Raw genomic sequence first — 20,142 nt, 5'->3', positions numbered from 1 at the left:
GTGTTGACTTTGGAGATGATTTAGTCTCACAATACATCTTTCCCTCTCCCACAGTATATATCTCCCCTTCACTGCCTCCTGTAAACCGTTTATCTGTCTCTCTGCCTCTCTCCCCCTCTTTCGTTGCTAGTATCAGCAAAAGCATGATAATGCATTCTACTTCACATCCACAAGTACAGTCATAATATGAAGGTCTACAACATAAGTGGTGTAATATGTACATTTTGACTATCTCTAATATTGTCACAGCTTTAGTCAGCTAATTATCAGCTATCAGGTAGTGTGCTGAAATGCAATAATAAAATAAGGATGGTATTTATGAAGTCAAACTGAAAGCTGACAACATTCTTAATAAAACAAAAACATGCGGCACTGAAAGATGAACAGATGGTGCAGAAAATGATAGATAATCAAGTCACAAAAAGTAATTCAAAAGACAGAATTTACAGGGAGCTTTGAGCACTGTACTGTTTTCAGTTCAGTTTGTCTAATGGAATGACAGTTTTTTATATGCTTTTCACAATATATGCTTTTTCTGAATCGCACATATTGTCGTCAGTATTGCATTGTTATAGCTTGATACTTTCTGGACTCTTAAACATTTTGATACTTGCGTAAAATGAGCAAAAATCCAAAAAGATGCACTTTCATGAATCTTTAAGCAGACAGACCCATCTGCTTCATCCTCACTGTTTGCCATGCTCCCTGTGCTCTCCTCTTAGTTTTTGTCTCATCCCTCCTACCCTCCTGCTCACTTCTGTCCCCAGCCTCCGAAGCTTATGTCTGACCATGTGTGTGCCCTCAGCATGCCCCTAGCCTGGCATGACATGCCTCGACCTCAAGTTCTGACAGAGAATGACATCAGAGGAGGGTCACAACGTCATCATTCACTTTTGCACCTTTGGCTGTACAAGACAGATTGGTAGCCAGTACTCCCTCTCATTCCTTGAATGAATATTTGCAACTCCAGTACACATAACAAAGGACTGTGTTTGTATGGGTGGAGGAGTATACATTTGTACAAACCGCTGCCACAAGAGAAAAAAAAAAAGTGTTGCAATATTTTAAAAGTAAAAATTTTTCATTTAAGAATTTAGTTACTGTCCTAATGTGTTAAAAATGACAGAATATTGTTACTATTATCTTGTATATACCCACTGCAAATTAGCGTTGAATAGTGGAGTATTTTTTTACAGTATCTAGTGAGAGCTACCTTGTCCAAAAATGGAAAACATACCACTCTACCCTAGGGGTGTAATGGTGCACTCGTTTGTACAAAACCGGAACCTTCAATACAAAACGGAGGTGTAGAGAACAAATACAGGCTTATTCAAAAAGAATGAACCGATTTCATTACACAATATTTTAATAAGGAAAAGCAATTGAAAACTACGCTTAGTCACAAGTATTCTACTCACAATCAACTTTTATTTCCTGTCCAAGTGTTCAGTGTGGCCACCACTTGCAGCACGGACAACATCAATGCGATAAGAGAATTCCTCCCAGACAAGTATCAGCATATCACGATCCACTGAGTTGATCGCTGTTATTATTCAGTGTTTAAGGTCATCGAGGTCAGTGGAAAGCAATGGAACACAAACGCGATCTGTTATGCATCCCCACAAGAAAAAAATCACACACAGTGAGGTCTGGGGATCTTGCAGGCCAAGCACAAAGAGAACGCAGAACGCCTTTTGCTGAAGATTCGCCATTCCGAGGGTGAACAAACAACTGAATGTTGCCAGAGGAACGACGCAACTACAGCGCCCCTGTGGCAGCCACTCAAAACTCCTCTTTCAAATGGTCACTGACTCATTCCATGATGATGCTTGAGAACTGAAGCAATGCATGATGAAATCAGTTCATTCTTTTTGAATAATGCTGTACATGTAGCCTATGTGAATGCAAACACTTTAAGTTTCCACATGAATCTTGAAGCGGAATGCACATAGTATGAGCAGTGGCCGCAAGCAGAATCCATGTGCATATCCTGGACTGGTCCAAGCACCATCCACATGCTGAAGGTGAACCAGCATGGCACCTCAGAGCAGCATCACAGGTGCAAAGCCAGAATTGAAGGACCCTCCGTCTTCTCTAAGGTCTCCAATTTGGGAGCATTTGGGATTCCCTGTCAGTTATGTCAATGGAGAGAGACAAGTCGACAAAACAAGAATAGTGTGCTGGCAATGTTTTGTGAAAATCAGTTATATTTCTGGTTCCACGTCAAATTTCATAACGCGTTTAAAACGATACCTTCCAACTGTTAATATTACTGCTACCAAGAGAAAAACTGTAACCCAATTTTTTACTTCAGTAAAGTGTTTTTTTTTAATGAAATTGGTCTCCTTTACTGTATTGAAAATGTGTTGAACCAAAGACCCCTGTACCGAAACAAAATTTTTTCTCTACCATTGCACCCCTACTCTATACACTAAGTTGAAACTTTGTGAAACTCTCCTTGGCAGGTCAAGTGTTGCTTAATGACACTTTTTTTTGTTATATTAGCAGAATATTAGCTACTACATGTCACAGCTGACGCAGTGCATTTATCTGTAACAGTCTTGTTGCAACTAATCATGAATTTATGGTGCAAGAAAGTAGTTAATTTTGTTGTGAAATACAGGGACATTAAGCCAATTTTCTGTCCATTGTAGGATCCAAGAGAAACGTACCTTTCAAAAATGTAATTGTGCGGACAGCCAGTGGGTGCTGGTTCCAAAACATTCCATTCGTAGCATTTTTGGATGAATAGAAGCCTTTGGTGTATGCTGTGCTGGGTAGTAGATAGAATGGTAGTACTACCAATTTTATCTACATTCTCGTTTCAGAAAGTTTATACCACCGTTTTTCCTCTTTTACATTCTCTCTGTACCCATTAAATGGAAATTGTGTGCCACTGAATAATGTAAAGCTTTAAGGCTCAGTATTGCAAATGTTGACTATTTGTATAAGGCAGAGCACAACCCAATAAAACAATAATGTCCAGTTTGTCTTAGACATATGCACACTCACCGCGCATTTCTTGTACAACATAATCTGTCTACAAATTATCACTCCCTATTTAATCAGTAAATGCAAAATTTGGGCCCAGTACTGTATGTCCCACCAGCATCACAGCCCAACATCAGAAAGCGTGACATACTCCTGAGTCATGATTTCAAATTTAAAGTTCCAGAAGCTGCAAATGCTTCCAGCAGTAGCATCCACACATTTGCAGCCCAGCCCCTGCAGCCCTGCGACACTGTACAATTCAGCTAGCGTCATGCCTCTGCAATAGTCAAAGATGATTCCTGAGCAGTAGCGGGTAATTTGGAACGAAGGGAATTTACCCCAAATAGAACAGAACTCTCCCTGAGGATAGTGAGAGCAAACTCTTGTTATTGGGTCATGGTTGAGACATGGTTATGTCTCTCTCTTCTTTTTGTAACCTTCCTGCTACTGCACAACAACAGTTTAGGGTGCTATTTTAGGGTGATGTGCACAGAGTTTGTCTTGTTGTCTTGTTCCATGATACTAATGTTGTGTGTCTATTTGTGTCCGGGGACTTGGAGTAGAAAACAGTCTTATAGTAAAATAATTGCATTTGCCACAGTCCACGTTTTCACACACTCACCTAGGTTGAACAGATTTGTGTGTGCTTGGATTGATTGGCAGAGGGCGCATTTAGTTGACTGTTTAAATGCCGCTTAACTTTCAAAGAACGCTTAATGTCTCTGAATGTCACTTAAAGCAAATGCAAAGTAAATGATCTGGCTTTCCTTTGTTGTGATTGGAACACAAGGTGCACAAGGTTCATTGTGCGATAATGGGCAGGTGTTGTAATCAGTTGGAATGAAAGTGTTTCATTGCCATATTAAGCTGTTGGAGGCTGCTCTTTCTTTCACCAAAAATAGTGACAAAGATGAAATGGGGTTAAAGTTGAATGGTTACATAGCACTTAGCCTGAAGAATTTAATAATGAGTTCATTCTTCTGTTTCGTAATTGTCATTTTCTTGTTTTTAAGGTGTTTCACCTTCTTCCACTCAGTGTCTCTCTATTCCCATTAGGCCTTATGTTCGATGGAAGAGTAGTACCTTTTGTCCTCCCTGTCTGCTTTCTCACTCCTTGTGCCTAATTGGCACAGAGTGCTGACATTTACACTCTTCACCCTCAGTGACATGGATTCCTCTCCACCGTGAATCACCTTATTAGTTAGACATGATTTTTCTTTTTTTGGCTTCACCTCTTCTCTTCTGTTCATTTTTTGTTTTTTTTTTTACTTTCTCCTGTTGAAAATATTGTGTTGTTTTGACTGCAGGGACCTAATGGTTCCCAAAATGCTATATTATGAATAAGCTCTTCTTAAAAGTCCCTCTGGGCTCAGCATACCATACTTGGAGTTTGGGAATTGTCTTAATGTAACACACTATGAATAATCTCTGCCAGAAAGTGGGATTCCATCCAAACACTGTGCACATGTTAAGAATAATTGTCCACATCCCCAGAAGTGGAGTGATAAGTTCAATGCTTGAGGCACAAAATGGAGGAATTTCAACTGGCAGTCCTCCTAAAAGGCCCTGTCATCCCTCTGCAACTGACTTGGTAGGGATGAAAGACCCTAACAATAAGCCCTGGCTGACACAAAATGGAGGACATCAGTTTTTGGCTGAGTGGTAGGGATTTTCACAGGCCATGTGTGAGATTAACTCACCTTCGAGGTTCCATGCTGTGCTGACGAGGCTTCTGAAAGTTAAGAGGAATGGGAGTGAGTGAGTAAGAAAAGAACGAGAGAAAGCTATTAAACTTAAAGGTTATTACAGTCTTGCCAAGGTTAAAGGAACTCAGTTGGCTGGTAGACTTGGCATTTTCAAAGCTCTCATGCTAAGGCTAATCCAATGGGACTCCTGTGCAGTCATGTTGAGTCTTATTCAAAATATCAACAATATTTTGGATGCAAGCCCCATCATCTTTGAAACATTGGTGTACGTGGATGGCAGTTGAATTTTTCTAAAGACCTTAATGGAGCTATGAGCTCATGCTCAAACATACAAACACACACACACACTTGTACAGCCTTTTCTTCCCATGTGTCTTTGCTCCACATCCATCTGCCCAGCTTTGTGCCGCACCTGGCAGCTCCAACCAACTGGAGAGCCATTAAAAATGAATGAAAACCATTGAAGAGTAGAGGAAATGAGGAATTAATCCAACCGTGTGTGTTCATTTGGAAGAGTGTTACTTCTTTTTGTATGACAGATAATGATGGCGTTCATAGAAGAGCGTGGGAGGGGCAGGGGTGGTGAGCATGCCGGCATTGTCATTCATAGCCTTATTCCTCCTGTTAGTGCCTGTCGTTTATTTTCCCACTGCGTCATTGTCATTTGCTCGATGATTTTTTTTTTTTTTTATCCCGCCCCTACAAAAACGGCACCTGTCACTGTGCGTGTCTGTGTTTGTCTTTTTATACTTGGAGCAACACAAACCTCAGCCTCCTTTAAAAATGCAAATGGGTTCTATTTACAGCCTGCTCCTGTCAGAGAGTGGGTGAGCGTATTGAGGGAAGTTTTTGTGTGCAGCTGTGCGATCGTGCATGTGTTTACCGTGTATGCACCACGTGTATGCATGGTATTGGCTCACCTATGTGTATCTCTTAAACGCAAAGGACTTGAACCTCAGTGTCTTTTTGTATTTTTGTATTTTTATTTCTTTTAATGTTGATATGCATTTGAAGGGTTTTTATGTGTGATGCTTGTGTTCATCCTCATACTGAGTTCAGAGTCCACATCCTCTGACGCAGGACTGAAATATGGGGCACAAAGATGGAGCAAACAAGCTTACTTTTGTGTGCTAAGTGTTTGTGTACGCTTCTCTGCTTCTGGGTCTGTGTTTGTTTTTTAAGCTGGTCTGTATCTGCAGCAGAAATGTTGAAAGTGCAATGTGAATAACCTTCTTCCCATCTTTCTTTCTGTCCATTTTCTTTTCTCTCTTCCTCCTCCCCACATGCTTTCTCTTCTATTCTCCTCCTTTGCAGGAGAAGAACAAGGACAAAGACAAACGTTTCCGCCCTCTCTATGACATCCCCTACATGTTCGAGGCCCGCGAGTTTTTGAGGAAGAAGCTCATCGGAAAAAAGGTGACAACCATGGCTGACTTGGAAGGCAGCAAACCATTCTTTTGCTTGTGTGTATGTTAGTACAAACCCAAACAAGAAGTAGCTGGAAACAGTATGAATCATTTACAGATACAGACATGGATAAACTTTGTTAATCACCTGGGGGGGGTTGTTCAATATCCATTTGTTCATGAAAAGAGCAGAAAGCAAAATAATTGTGCAAGTAATCAAGTGAGTTGGTTACAAAATATTTAGTCTATTTTCAGTTTAGTATCTACTTTCTCTCCTACTGGTCGAGGTATTGTACAGTGTGATTGCACTGGAGATAAAGGATCTTCTGTAACATTCTGTTCTGCATCATGAAGTGTGCATTGAACTACAGCTGCTTCTCTGGTTGCTCAAGAATATGAAGTGTATGATCCAAATGTCCTCCGCTTTAGTCGCTGTACATCCTTCCACCACTGTCCCTTAGTAAGTCCAGCTTCTCTCCAAACACTGAGCCAGCCATCTCTACCATTTTGCACAGCCGTCTTGTGTACTTTTGTGTGATGCTGCCTCCCCAGCAGGCTGAAGCATAAAGCAACATACTTACCATCACCACACTGACATTCTTTGACAAGTTGGCGATCCTTGACCTGTCCTTCCTCCTAAAGGATTAGACCTTTCCCGGACACTGACTTTGTACCAAATCATGATCACAGTCACATGTTCACATTGTCTTTTTAAAATAGCGCTAATTAAAAAAAAAAAAAAAAAAAAAAAATTAAATCGTCGGGAGCTAAAATTATGTGGCTAAAAAAGCCAGAATTTGAATCTTCACACCTTTCTTTTCAGCTCTGTCCTCTCTGTCCAAATCAACATAGGCATTAGGGATGTAAACAATTTATCGACTGTCAATTAATTGTCAATAAGAATTTGCTCGATTAAATAACAAATTTTCGGTTAATTGCCCTTTGCCACAGCGATACTTATGTTGTCGACAGTAGGGGGCGCCACTGCCCAAACTAGGCTTCATCGCTTAAGTTCAATAACGAGGGAGTCACCCTGTCCACCTGTCCATAGGCTGCCGGTTTGTCCGCACTGCGACGCCGCGACTGGGATAGCCGGTCATCGAACTGGATCATGGCGTTGATGAGTTAGAATCGCTTTAGGGTCATGGTGGAGCGAAATACAGACCGGCCCGTCTGTTAGTGGCAGTGGTGCACCCCCACCTAAATACACGCACAAATGTGGGGTTGGTATCGGACCGGTCCCGGATGGGGTGTTTTCCCTGGAGGTCAGACTAGTCCAGCGAATGGCATCTCCACTGAAATCTCGCTCCATCATGTCAGTGATGCACAGTCAGAAATGCCCATTTCTTCTAAACTGCCCCTCTTCAGATCCATTTATTTTATTGAATTTATCTGTAGAATTTATTTAGTTCTACTCCATAAATGTCATTGCCTGTACTGTATCCAATGGTACAATAAATCAATCATTAAGGAATATAACATGCTTTTTTCATGAAGTATATAAACAATATTTAGCTTTTATTCTTACAGACCCTTTTAAAAGAGAAATTGAGATTCTCAGGAAAATCGCTGCTTATCAGTTAGTCGTTAATCAATTGATAAGGTCAACCAACTAATAATTAATGGATTAATCAATAATTTGCATCCCTAATAGGTATACATGCAGATTATCTTATGTAACTGCATGCTGTTCTTCAAAAGTGAAACCACTTTTCCAAGATTCCATGTTGAGTCACAGAGTTAAGCAGTAGAATTGCATCCAGGCTTTCTCTGATGGATCTGATTAGCAATTGGTACAATCATCAATCTCGTATTCCTCATCCCTACCTGTTGAAAACACCTGTGATGGGCTAAAAGCCTCCATCAGCCCCAAAACACTTGAGGGAATCACTACAGAAGTCCTTTGTCCTTACAGATGATTTGACTTACAATATGCTGAATGGTTATCATGGTTCAGTAATGGCCAAAAATATGTTAAGCAATGCTAGCCCCATGTCAGTTTTTTTTAGAAATGTTATATTTAAAATGGAAATAAAGCTTACCAGAGAAAACATGAAACGTGATCATAATCTGTACAATGAAATACAAGTCAAAGTACATTTTAATATCGCTGCATTTTTCATACAATTCCAACTATGTCTTGTTTTGGATTCTATGTTAAACCATACACTTCTCTTTAATTAATACAATTTGGAATTGAACAATAATTCTAAACTGTAATTTTAGTTACATACTTTAGTAGCCTTTGCCCCTCTTTAGTTGCCTTACAGTCATTTCTGGAGCACTTACAGCCCAGTACATCTGTTTCTCTCTCTCTCTCTCTCTTGGTGTGAATATCAAGTACTCTTGGTGGATGCCCTGGGGCTTAGTATTGGCCTGGACGCACCCTTTAAACAAGCAGTGTTGATTTCCCCCTCTTGTGTCTATTGATCTACCGCGGCAGTACACCTTGGGGCTGATATGATTTACACAAATCTGACCCAAGAGAAGCCAACATTGAGAACTCGAGACACACACACACACATGCACACGCACACACACTTGAAATTATGCTTTTCAGTATTGACTTTGACAATATGAACTAATTAGATTAGGTTTAGTGTTTGATATAGTTTAGTTACTACTTCTACTGCTGAGAATTGATTTGGAAGGTCTGTGTCAACATAACAGACAAAGCCTTAGTTTTCACAATGAAGTTTCTACCGTGAACAGGAGGTTGTTTTTCACCCAGTCCCTTCTGTATATCAGAAAAATAATGCCTCTATTTTTGTCACTGATTTTTACCCTCTTCCACTGCTGTAAAGGCATGGGAAGAAAATGGTATGTTCAGTGCTGTTGTCCACTGAGATGAGTGATGGGTAATGTTTTTCCTGGTGGCTGACACTTGTCCTTTGCTGAATGTTTCCAATATAATAAGAACCACACTGGAAAAGATTGAAATCTTTGCGAAATCTGTGTTGAAATGTATAAATATAGATTGGTTGAAAAGAATGTTGTTTTCCTATTCTTATTCAGGCAAGATAAATGTAATGTTTTTTTGCAACATGTTCTGACTTCCAAATATCAGATTTGGACCGTAGCCCACCACAAACCAGTTCTTCTGAGCCTGTGTCTGTTGAGAATATGTCAAGTAAATGTACAAGTTTCAGGGATCCGGAGCACACAGATAATAAATAGTGCAAATGTTCCAGTCTCTCACACTTTACAGGTTACTGAGTTGAAATAGATTTTCAGTTTGTGTTTACAGCCTGGTAAACACAAGAACATACGCCGACTCAAAGCCAAAAGCCGAGAGAGTTCCTTTTGGCATTCAATACAGGAATGAGATTCATATCCCTGTCCCAGACTCTCATCGCAGTCATTTTAATCATCCCCATTAATGTTTTTTTAATGACAGAAAATTCAGCCGTAAGCTGGCTTTTGACGAGTGAAGCGAGAATAATGATTCTGCTGTTTATTTGTGGTGTTTGTGTTTGGGGATAATGAGTGTGTGTGTGTGTCAAGGGAAAAGGGAGACTATAGGATTGTTAAGGAGAAATAATTTAATAAATCTGGGACTTGCGTGACAGGATTGTGTATATATAACTGTGGTTTGTAACACCAGGCCTCAGATTTAGCCATTAGTGATTAGTGTATGTTATACCATGTACTATGTTGGATTGCCTTGGCCTGTGTTTTATGTGCGCACGAATCTAGATAAAGCCCCATGTGTAGGCAACCCAGAGACTTGAAATGATGAAATTAGAATTAAATATAATGCAAATCATGCGCACAGTATGCAGCACAATGTTATTTATTTATGTTTTACATGCTTCTACATTTTTATACCAGATATGCACATGCGCATGTGTCGTAAATGACACAAGTACACAGAAACTATATTTGACATTACTCAGATTGATCTGTGCTGTTTTTATAAAGTTTGATTTCACAGTACAGCATGTGTAGACTCTAGGGTGTTTCAAAAGTCAACTCAGCTAAAATTTCTGTGCCTCTGGCAAATTTCTGTTTGTAGTGTTTATCAGAAAGGAAAGTATGCACAATTGTGTTTGTGGCAATGGCAGTTAGCTTCTTAAGTTGCTTCAGTTTATATAGGGCACAGGAGACATAGGATGATCTAGACTCGTATGAACAGATCTACATGTGCGTGGGAGTGCACTCCATCGTACTCAAAGATTTAGTCAGGGTTTAGTAAAAAGTGATGATTAGCAGGGATTCTTTCCACATGAAGTATAATGTGAATGTAATGCTTCCATGAATTCCACTTCCACTTAATTAATGTTTGCGTGAATTGCGTATATGTATGTATGCACGGGATATGATACTGTATCCCCTTAAATTTTAGTGCTGCTGTTAGTATGTGCTCTGTAGCTCTTATATGAAGGTTTAAGTGAATAGCTCTTCTTTTGTCTTCACTCTGCTAAATGAATATTAGAATGGCTCCCTGTTCTTTATGGTAGCTTGGACATAAGGCTGTCACCTTGCATCATCTTTTTTTTTTTTCTCAATCAAGGAGGTTATGTTTATCTATTTACACTTGTGTCTCCTTGGGTTTCTTGTTTATTCATAAATACATTAGGAAGAAATGACTTCAACTCCTTTCTAGGACTTTGGAACGTTAAGATATGGGCTAAAAATTCAGCCATAATTTTTTTTTCTTTTCCACTTTTTTGAATATTGTGAGTAGAGCCCGACCGATATGGGATTTTTGGGGCCGATTCAGATATTCGGGGCTAAAAAAAAAGGATATAAAAAAAATATCAATATATCGGCCTTATATCCGATATTGGCCGATAACCAATATATTGGCCGATAAATGAAATAAGAACATTGATGTACACAGGATATAATAATCTTATATTAGATAATTGTGGACAGGTGGATTAACAGGTGCATAAATCTTTGTTTATCTCACAAAGATAATTTATACAACTTTCAAATGCTGTATAATAGTCTGATATTAGACTAGTATGTGACCTGTGGGAAACCACGGGTTGTAGATGTGGTAGTTTTTATGCTGGGGAGAGCAGACTTTTGGGGAAAGATGTGAGTGTATATTTTATAGGTAGTGACATAAAAATTGTTTGGTAAATCATTCTTTAAAATGTAAGCGACACCTACCTTTAACAACAAAGCAAGCTATGCAATCACAAAAACAATTAGAGCAAAAAATATTACTTACCACAAAATTATGTTTTCACTCACAAATTTGGATGTGTCTGCCTCTCGGCACTACAACTTCCCATGTGGACTAAGGACTAAACTGAGCATGTGCAGAGTGGATTAGGTAAGTCCTAAGTTGTTCCTGATTGGAGCAATTGCAGGAGTTACAACTGACCCGTGTTCCCACTGTCCCCAGTCTCCCGTACACTATGAATACCCAGGTGTGCCTGCAGAATGAAATTGTGAGGGAGACGGCGTGTGTGGGAGGGTGAATAGTTCATAGGACTGGGGGGGGTTAGCGTGATTGTCCGAGCAGAAGTGAAAGTGAAACTGAGATGCCTTACTGTTCCTCTAACTCTCCAGGTAGCGCGCGTACACACACACACACACACACACACACACAGGAGCAGCGAGCAACAGAATCTCCACAGCAAAAAAGTTAATAAATCAGTTGCATATTGGCTGATGTTGATTAATCAGTGATAAGCTATACTCGGCCTGATTAATCGGTTGGCAGACTAATCAGTCGGGCTCTAATTGTGAGATACAGAATTGAATTGAATTGAATTGAATTACAGGACTGTGTGGCCTTGGTAGTGGCATGTGTTCTACTTAGTGCACTTCAAATGTTTTCATAATAGCAATGTCCTTAAAATCCTGCAGGATTTAATTATACAAACATTGTCATTAAGTTGCTTTTCAACAATAAATGAAATCATCACAGGCTCACAATGGGTAATATTTTTATTTGGAGGAGCGATTACTCAGATGTCTGATTTAATGTCAGTCTGTGCTGCTTTAGTCTGAGTTTTCAAACTTGATGCAGGTGTAGTATACATACATGTTCCACCACAAGCACATGACTTGAATCGACCCACTTGCTGTCATCCTGTTTCTGAATGCTAAACCCTGTGGAGACAGATTTGGAGCAGTAAGCATTACTCGAAGACTTTAAGACACTGCGTTCATTGAAATTCTGCTCAAGAGTGCTCCACTTTAATCTTTTTTTTTTTTTTTAAGTCTTTTTTTTTTCTCTGACACAAAAGGGATACAAAGATTTTACCTCAACAGCGGGGTAATTGGGGCTTGACCTGGTAGGTTTAAAAGGGAATACAGGTTCTGTTCTGGGTCTTCACTGAAAGACAAAAGGGTAAGGGGAAGTTCCAGGGGTTTGACTGCACTATCACTGACGTTGTGTCATGTAGCTCAAACTGGGGTTGACCGAAGCCACTCACCCTCTCCAGCCAAGAGGTTATTTGGCTAACCTACAGGTATCCCCCTTCTCCTCTTGGGGAAAAAAATAGTTTTAAAGTCTGGCTGCCGATGAGTACAAAACATAGCTTGATTGGAGAAACAAGCAGATTCCCCCCTGACTAAACCGTCTAAGACATGACAAAGCATTAACTAGGAGTCTGAGTGTGCTGAGCTGAAGCTCAAATCTCTAATGCCACCGCTCCGCTTTAGGAGAATAAAGCTACATTAAATTCTTTTTTCTATTAAACCCCTATTCCTCATCTCTATAAGGAGAGCATGGTGCTTTTGATCTTTAAAGCATATCTAATATCCATATTCATAGATATCCTTTTTTTTTTTTTTTTTTTTTTTTTTTTTTTGGACAAGCTCGTGTTACCTTTCATAAGTCTCATAAGCAGAAAAGAGCTGGTGCAATACCTGGTCTGGTCTTTGAAAGAGGACTTGACAACAACAGGTGGTACCGGAAAACAGTGCTTTGTATTTAATTGTTAGTATCGTTATTGTTACTTTTAATATTAAAAAATACAAGATGATAAAAGATAGTTTAAGGTATCTTGACATTTCTAGGTCGTTCTAGGTTGCATTATTCGTTGGAGCCACTTTATGTCAGACATTAGAACAATCATTTTAAGGTTAGCTTAATACTGACTTTTCCTCTCAGTCTGTCACTCTACATCTGTCTGTCTCTCTCATCTCACTTTCTTGTATATATCCCCCACCCCCATTGAAATGGCAGCTCTTGCATGGTGACATAATCCCAAAAAGCTTGATTTGGCTAACTTTATAAGTAGTGCTTCTTGTGTGCCTGGGTCTCAGCCTCAGCAGAAAAAAAGTCCAATGGAAATGTTGCATTAAGCCACTTATCAGGGTTGAGCACATTCGGATAATCCTGCGTGCTCAAAGTGGCTCCTGTTATGCAGCTGCTTGTGTAGGACTGTTAGCGCCAGAGTTTTCCCCTCTTACTAGTGTGCATGTGAGTGTGTTCATGCACTGAGAATGCCATGTGTGCTATTGGGTATTTTACGTGATGTGTATTTGTGAAAGTGAGACTTTTTGCAGGAAGGTTTGTAGTGTGTGCGCTCAAGCAGATGCAAAGCATATAGACCTAAGCGTCACCAGGTCCCATGGCTCAAAATCCAGACGGAGCTTCCTCTTCTCCTTCTCTACTTTGCTCTTTTTCACTCTGCCTGGTGGGGGTGTAACGGTGCGCTCGTTTGTACCGAACCATTGTGGTTCAGGGCCTTCGATACAATACGAAGGTGTACCGAATGGATACATGTAGCCTATGTGAAGAACACAAACACTCGGGAAGCAGGGCGGCGGCTGCATAAACCCCCAACAAAAACACTTTATTCTGAGGCTGGGGTGCCCATGGGGGGGGGGGGGGGGGGCATGACAATACATAGTATAACAGAGGAACAGAAGCAGGGTCGGATGTTCAAAGCCTGTTCAGTTTCACTTTCGCTTTTTGGTAGTTACAGAGCGTACTCCGCCTTCACTGGTCTCCTTCACTTTAACAAAAACGTATTGAAAATGTATCAAACCGAAGACCCCTGTGCTGAAAACGTACTGAACCGAAATTTTTCTGTACCGTTACACCCCTCCTGCCCAGTGCATGTCCCAGCCTGAGCTTTTTGAGCCATTTGCTGTGGCATCCTTTCGATAAGCTTGGCCAGTGTCACTACATTTTTCCTTCATTTTTTAGACACATAATGTTGAACCTTGACCTGAGTAACTGAAACAACCCCAGATAATAACACTGCCCCCACAGGCTTGTATTGTAGGCACAAGGCATGATGGATGATGACTTCATCTACCTCTCTTCTCACCCTGATGCGTCCATCCCTATGGAACAACGTCAGTCTGGACTGTGTTTCAATGGAGAAAGGTCATCCACATGACCTTTCTCCATTGAAACACAGTCCAGCCTTTATGCTCTCTGTCAAACTGATGGTTGTTTAACTAATGAGAAGCTACTGGATCAGTTAGAATTAAGGAACTTGTTGCAGCCAAAACCTATAAATCACTGCAATAATTTTATTCAGTCATATATATTTGCTTAGTTGAATCTAGGTGGTGATTTTTTTTTTTTTTTTTTTTTTTTTTGTGCACATTCTGCAGTAAAGATGACCTGCAATGTTCTGAACATATACCACTTAATATCCTCAGCTGAAGCCACACACAATACACAAAGTGCAGGCTAAAGTGAAATGACCAAACACTTCTAAAGCTGACAGATTTCAAAGAATCACTGCAAATAGACTGTAATTCACTTTCCAGCCTGGCAACATTAATGCCCCAATTGAGATAACAAAATGCAACACTCTTAATAGCAGATTGTATAAAAAAAAAAAAAAAAGGTCATCCACGAGGAATACACAGTCACATTGCATACCCTTTCATATATGTATAAATATTGCAAAGAGGGAAGTAAAAAGTGCCAGTGTGACCTATAAAATATCAATGCATTTTATGAGTTGACAAGTTGGAGCTACAAAGCCTAAACACAAATGTTGACATGCTCTTGTGACTGTCTGTATATGCAGTTTATATGATTATAGATTCATGTACATAATGAGGAGTATGCTCTTTACATACTGTACCTATTCCATTAAATTACATGCTTCCAAAGCTTTTCAGCTTGAGACCTAAAACAACACACTCCTATCTCACTGCGATGCCGATTTACAAAAAACTGCTAATGAGCTGCCCTGATGTCTGTTTTTGATGCCTCTTCCATTATGATAATGAAGTTGAATTGAATATTCATTTTCATCTTTGTGTCATTTTTGTGTTGCGGTTTTGGCATTGTTTTCTTTTTATTACGCCTTACATCTGAGGCAGTTCACACAGTCGTGGTGAAGCCATGACCTTGCCCTGACCTAAAAACAGCATTAAACGAACATCATGTTATCGACACGATACCTTCTCAGAGTTAACGAAACATCTTCATGCTGCTTTGTCGCCTCAGCAGAGCAAAGACATTTGTCTCTTATTTCTCCTGCTGTCCTTGTCCTTATCACTCCCCCACGTTCTAATCCATTCGCTGCCTCTCCCCCTCCGTCTCACTCTCCTCTGGGGGGTTCTTACAGATAGCTTTGCCTTATCAGGAAATCAGTTAGATGGCCCATGGAGAATGGGGTTGGAACTCCTCTAATCTAACATCGCTTGGTCAAAGTTTATAATCTGTCATCACCTCACTTAATGGGGAACTACTGCTGTTTTGATTTCACAGCATTATGTCTTTATTTTGTGTTTCTAACTGTTTGCTTTTTTTGTTACTCTTAAAATCTTCCCTTTTGTTTCCAGTTGTTTTTCCTCATTTTCTTGTTTTATCTCTTTATTTTGTTCTCTCTAGCCAACTTGTGTTTTTACTGGGTTTTTTATACTGCTGTGTTTAACCTTCCTTCACTTACTCATGCTTGATCACACTCAATTTACACTCTCTAAAACTGCTTCAGAAATAAATTATGAATTTATTTATTGTACTTTTTTTTTGGTAATTTTTCTTTTTTGTGGCCTCTGTTTCTTCTGTTTGTTACCTTTTTCTGTCATTGTTGAACACCACTAACTCACCATCGAAAGCCTTCTCTCCCCTTTTTAATCACAGTGCAGCAAATTGTAGCTACAAAAACAAATCATTTGTTTGTATTACTTTATTTTTTCAAGCTTATGATTTTTCTGGTTATACGGGCGCTTGTATTCTTTCTCTGCACATGCCAATATGTCCTTGTCCTGTCCATCTAATGAAAAGCTGATGTTGCTCAATGTCCTGTTTGTCTTCTCTTTCATTTGCTTGTAACAGGCCTGTCTGTGTCTGTTTTGTGCCTATGCAATAACTGAATGCTATGATGCACAGCCAAATTCCCACAAATGTTTTTTTTTTTTTTTTTTTTTTTTTTTTTTTACTCCTTTCTCATTTGTCTGACACCAATGACACGCAGCTCTTAAACTGCTGATTGTGTGTACCAGCACGACTCCATCCCTGCTGTTAGCACTTTCTTCCAGTGGCTGAGCTACAAAGAAGGCTTCCCCCACCACATGCTTATGGTTATGTACAATACACATGTACACACTTATGCACAGCTCTGAGTGACAAAATTGAATCTCTAGGGTAGCTGGCCTGGAGTTTGTCTCCAGGGAGTTGTGATGAGAACAATCGGTATAGGGTCATTTGGGTTCTATTTGTGTTCATGTGCATGTGTGTATTGTTCCAAACACGCACAGTGTGTTAATACTCGTTCTCTGGGGTGATCTACAGTGCTGCCTGACATGATTCACACTGACTGGGGGTGACCTTGGAAACTGGGACAAACATAGACCCACACACACAGTTGAAATTAAGAACATTCCCAACAGTAATTATTACCGTAATTAGTCTTACTTTCAGTTTGTGTTAGTAAACCTAGTGGATTTATTGACCTCTTCTCTTGCTTTTGTGTCCCTTCAGGTTAATGTGACAGTAGACTACATCAGAGCAGCTACTAGCGCAGGAGAAGGCACTCCTGCTTTCCCAGAACGCACCTGTGCAACAGTCACAATTGGCGGAATGTAAGTGATAAGCCATCCCAAACCAAAATGAACTTTTCCAGATTGACTGTTATATTTGGCGGAAAGGACTGATGGCTACATGAATCAGATGCTTTTATCTCAGTGGTCACAGTGCACATTTCCTACAGCTCCCAATAGGAATTTGGCTCATGAAAAGCTTTAGCGACAGGTCATACAGTGTTCACATGTGTTGTCCAAGGCTTCATTTTAATGTAAGAGGCCACAGAATAATTTATAATTGTATTGAATTATCATAAGAAGGGAGTTCTCCGTTCACATATTTTCTCTCTTCCCATAGGCACATGTATTTTATGCAGTATGATAGATGAAATGGTTTTAAACTATTCTGCGGTTCAAATTAAATCAACCCAGATAGAAGGGCTTTCAAACCATATGACTGGTTGAAAGCTACACTTTGTTGTCTTATTGTCACTCTGCATCACTTATGCTTATCTTTAGAGTGACACCACTGAATGCTGGGTAAAGTCACATGGATACATGGTAATTCCAGTCCTCACTCAAAACAAACTTTGATCTTGTCTCTGAGAGTATTAACCATGCTCAAACCATGCACAAATCGGACCTTTGACTCTCTACTTACAACCCAGCATTTGCCGCTAACAGCCTCTGTTCTTCGCTGTGGAAAACAGATGTCACGGACAATCATGAATGTCAGGGGGCGGCAGTAATTGGCGGGGTCAAAGTTTTGATATCACATTGTCTATGGTATATTCACAAGATTAGTCTTTTTAAGTAGAAACTCAGCTCACCTTTCTTAAAGGTACTAGGTTAGCATGAGGCTTGGTCACACTGAAAACTACACAGTGATAGTATTTATATAATGTATGTGGTAGTTGTAAGTGGTATTAGGCTGCTTGTCCACACATAAATAGTGTTATAGTTTACTGAAACCAAGATTTTTTTTTTTTTTTAAATGCCTTATAAGTTTAAGTAAGGATCTTCAATAACTCCTGTTCTCCCATCAGGTAATATCTGTACAGTAATAAAATAATTAAATTCAACCTATATGGGGAGTTGATCTAAGTCTCAAAACCCTCTTAGATCAAAACTGTCAAACAGCTCATAGCACCCAGTACACTTATATTGGAGCCCTAACAGAACAGGTAAAAAAAAAAAAAAAAACACAACAGAAAAAACCCTCCATTTTATGTGTACCTGAATAGACGAGGCAAAGATAGACAGCAGACAACTCGATTCACACACATTTGGTGTTTTTCTTTTTGTAATAAACATGTACCTGAAATATCAATTATGTCACATAGTTGTATGTCAGTGTAGACAGATCTGTGAAAAGAAGCAGGACACGGCTGCTTTCCCTGTCCCTTCATTTATTTCTCACAGTTGAGCTGGAACACTGATGTCCAAGGGCTAGCAACTAAGTGCTGCATTAAGTCCAACAATGCTCGCTCTTTCTGCCCTTCATTCTCTCTTCTCTACATCAGCAACATTGTGAGGAAGCGGTTTGTAAAGTGTGCACTGCCAGCATTTAACCGGCCTTTTGTTTCAAACCAAGGCCACCTTCCTTTGTTTTGGCTAAGCTACCTCACTTCTAATATTTTATGAAGCTCACTGATAATCACATTTCATAAATAAATCTCTCTCCTCCTTCACTCTCTTCCTCCTCTCCTCTTCCAGTAACATCGCAGAGGCTTTGGTCAGTAAAGGCCTTGCCACGGTCATCAGATACAGACAAGATGACGACCAGCGCTCCTCCCACTACGACGAGCTGCTTGCTGCAGAGGCACGGTGAGGATCCAACATATAGAAACATTCTCTCACTTGTTCCACCTCCCTTTTACCTGAATGTGTTGCAGCATGCACAGTAACACATTCAACATTTCTCAAACTGTGTTCTTACACATTTTTTGTCCTTTTCAAATGGCGAACCTAATGTCCCACGCAAAGCTGTTTTTAAATTGGACACACTTCCCTGATTTTTGCTTGACCTTGAGAAATTGTGCTCTTGGGATGATGTAGAAGAGAATCAAATGACCTTGAAGCATTTCCATTAAATTGCTTTTACATTTGCTCTTCCTTCCAGTGCAGAGAAGGTTAAGATAGCCGCTTGTTATTTAAAGAATTGAATTTAGCTTTGCCTATCACAGTTTTTAGTATGTTTTCCTAGGACTCTCACACTTACGCTCATACACACTTTTTTTTTTTTTTTTAACATACATTGACTTAACACACATACACCTTCCTAAATGCTCGATACTAAATCAGAAGCTCTCTTTACACAGGCCCTATGAATATAATTATATAGAGGTGCAGTAGAGAGATTTAGTAGGAGCTTTATTACTCTGCCATAGATTAAGATCTGCTGGCTATAGGTAGAGCAGATGCAGGCAGTGCCTCTTTTTATAGGACCAACTCTTTCTTTCTTCTCTTTTCTCTCATGCAGTGTCACTGCCCACCCGCCCTCATTTTTCTGCTCTCTCCCTCCTGCTGCTTTTCTTTTTGCACATTTTGTCCTTATTTCTCCACCTTAGCCATTTTCAGTTTTGTCCTTCTTTGGCCTTGCTCTTCTGTCTCTTTTCTTCACCCACTTTCTCTCTCCCCCTTCTCATTCTTGCTCTCTCTCTCTCTCTCTCTCTCTCTCTCTCTCTCTCCTTGTCCCTGGTGGGGTCTTATTAGAGCTGATGAGAGGTTTCTGTCTATAGCCTTAGTTTTATTTTTAGTTCCCACTGCATGAGGCCAGTGGCCCGCAACCTTCAAGGAACCTCGTCTTGGTTATTAAATGCACATGCATATATATGTTTGGATAGATGATCACGCTCTATCTTTAGGGGCACTGGTCTATATTCTAGTGACCCAGAGGTTACATGATCCTTCTACAGCTGCAGTAACTGTGGTCATCCTCAACTTGTCTGGCCCTTGAGGCTTTTTAAAGCAGCTATCAGCAGCACTAGTCTTCACCACTAAACCTTAGCTGGCTCTAAAGAAGCCATCCCTGTCTCTTTTTTTTCACATATCCCTCTATCCTTACAACAATTTCTGTACCACCATTTCCACTTTCTTCCCCCATTGCATAAATTGCATATGTGGAAAGA

The 20,142-nt window shown here is 40.0% G+C and overlaps 1 protein-coding gene across 1 annotated transcript in view; it reads left to right on the top strand.

Annotated features, from left to right (window-relative positions):
• The window catches only part of snd1 (staphylococcal nuclease and tudor domain containing 1), a 180,898-nt gene that overhangs the window by 25,289 nt on the left and 135,467 nt on the right, over positions 1–20,142 (top strand). Inside the window, exons 11-13 of the mRNA XM_030150986.1 lie at positions 6,012–6,113; positions 16,971–17,071; positions 18,728–18,838. Coding sequence (XP_030006846.1) covers positions 6,012–6,113; positions 16,971–17,071; positions 18,728–18,838 — 314 coding nt within the window. The remainder of the gene's footprint in view (positions 1–6,011; positions 6,114–16,970; positions 17,072–18,727; positions 18,839–20,142) is intronic.

The sequence above is a fragment of the Sphaeramia orbicularis genome, chromosome 12, assembly GCF_902148855.1.
Source record: "Sphaeramia orbicularis chromosome 12, fSphaOr1.1, whole genome shotgun sequence".
Taxonomy (NCBI): Eukaryota; Metazoa; Chordata; class Actinopteri; order Kurtiformes; family Apogonidae; genus Sphaeramia; species Sphaeramia orbicularis.
This window is presented reverse-complemented; position numbering and strand designations above follow the sequence as displayed.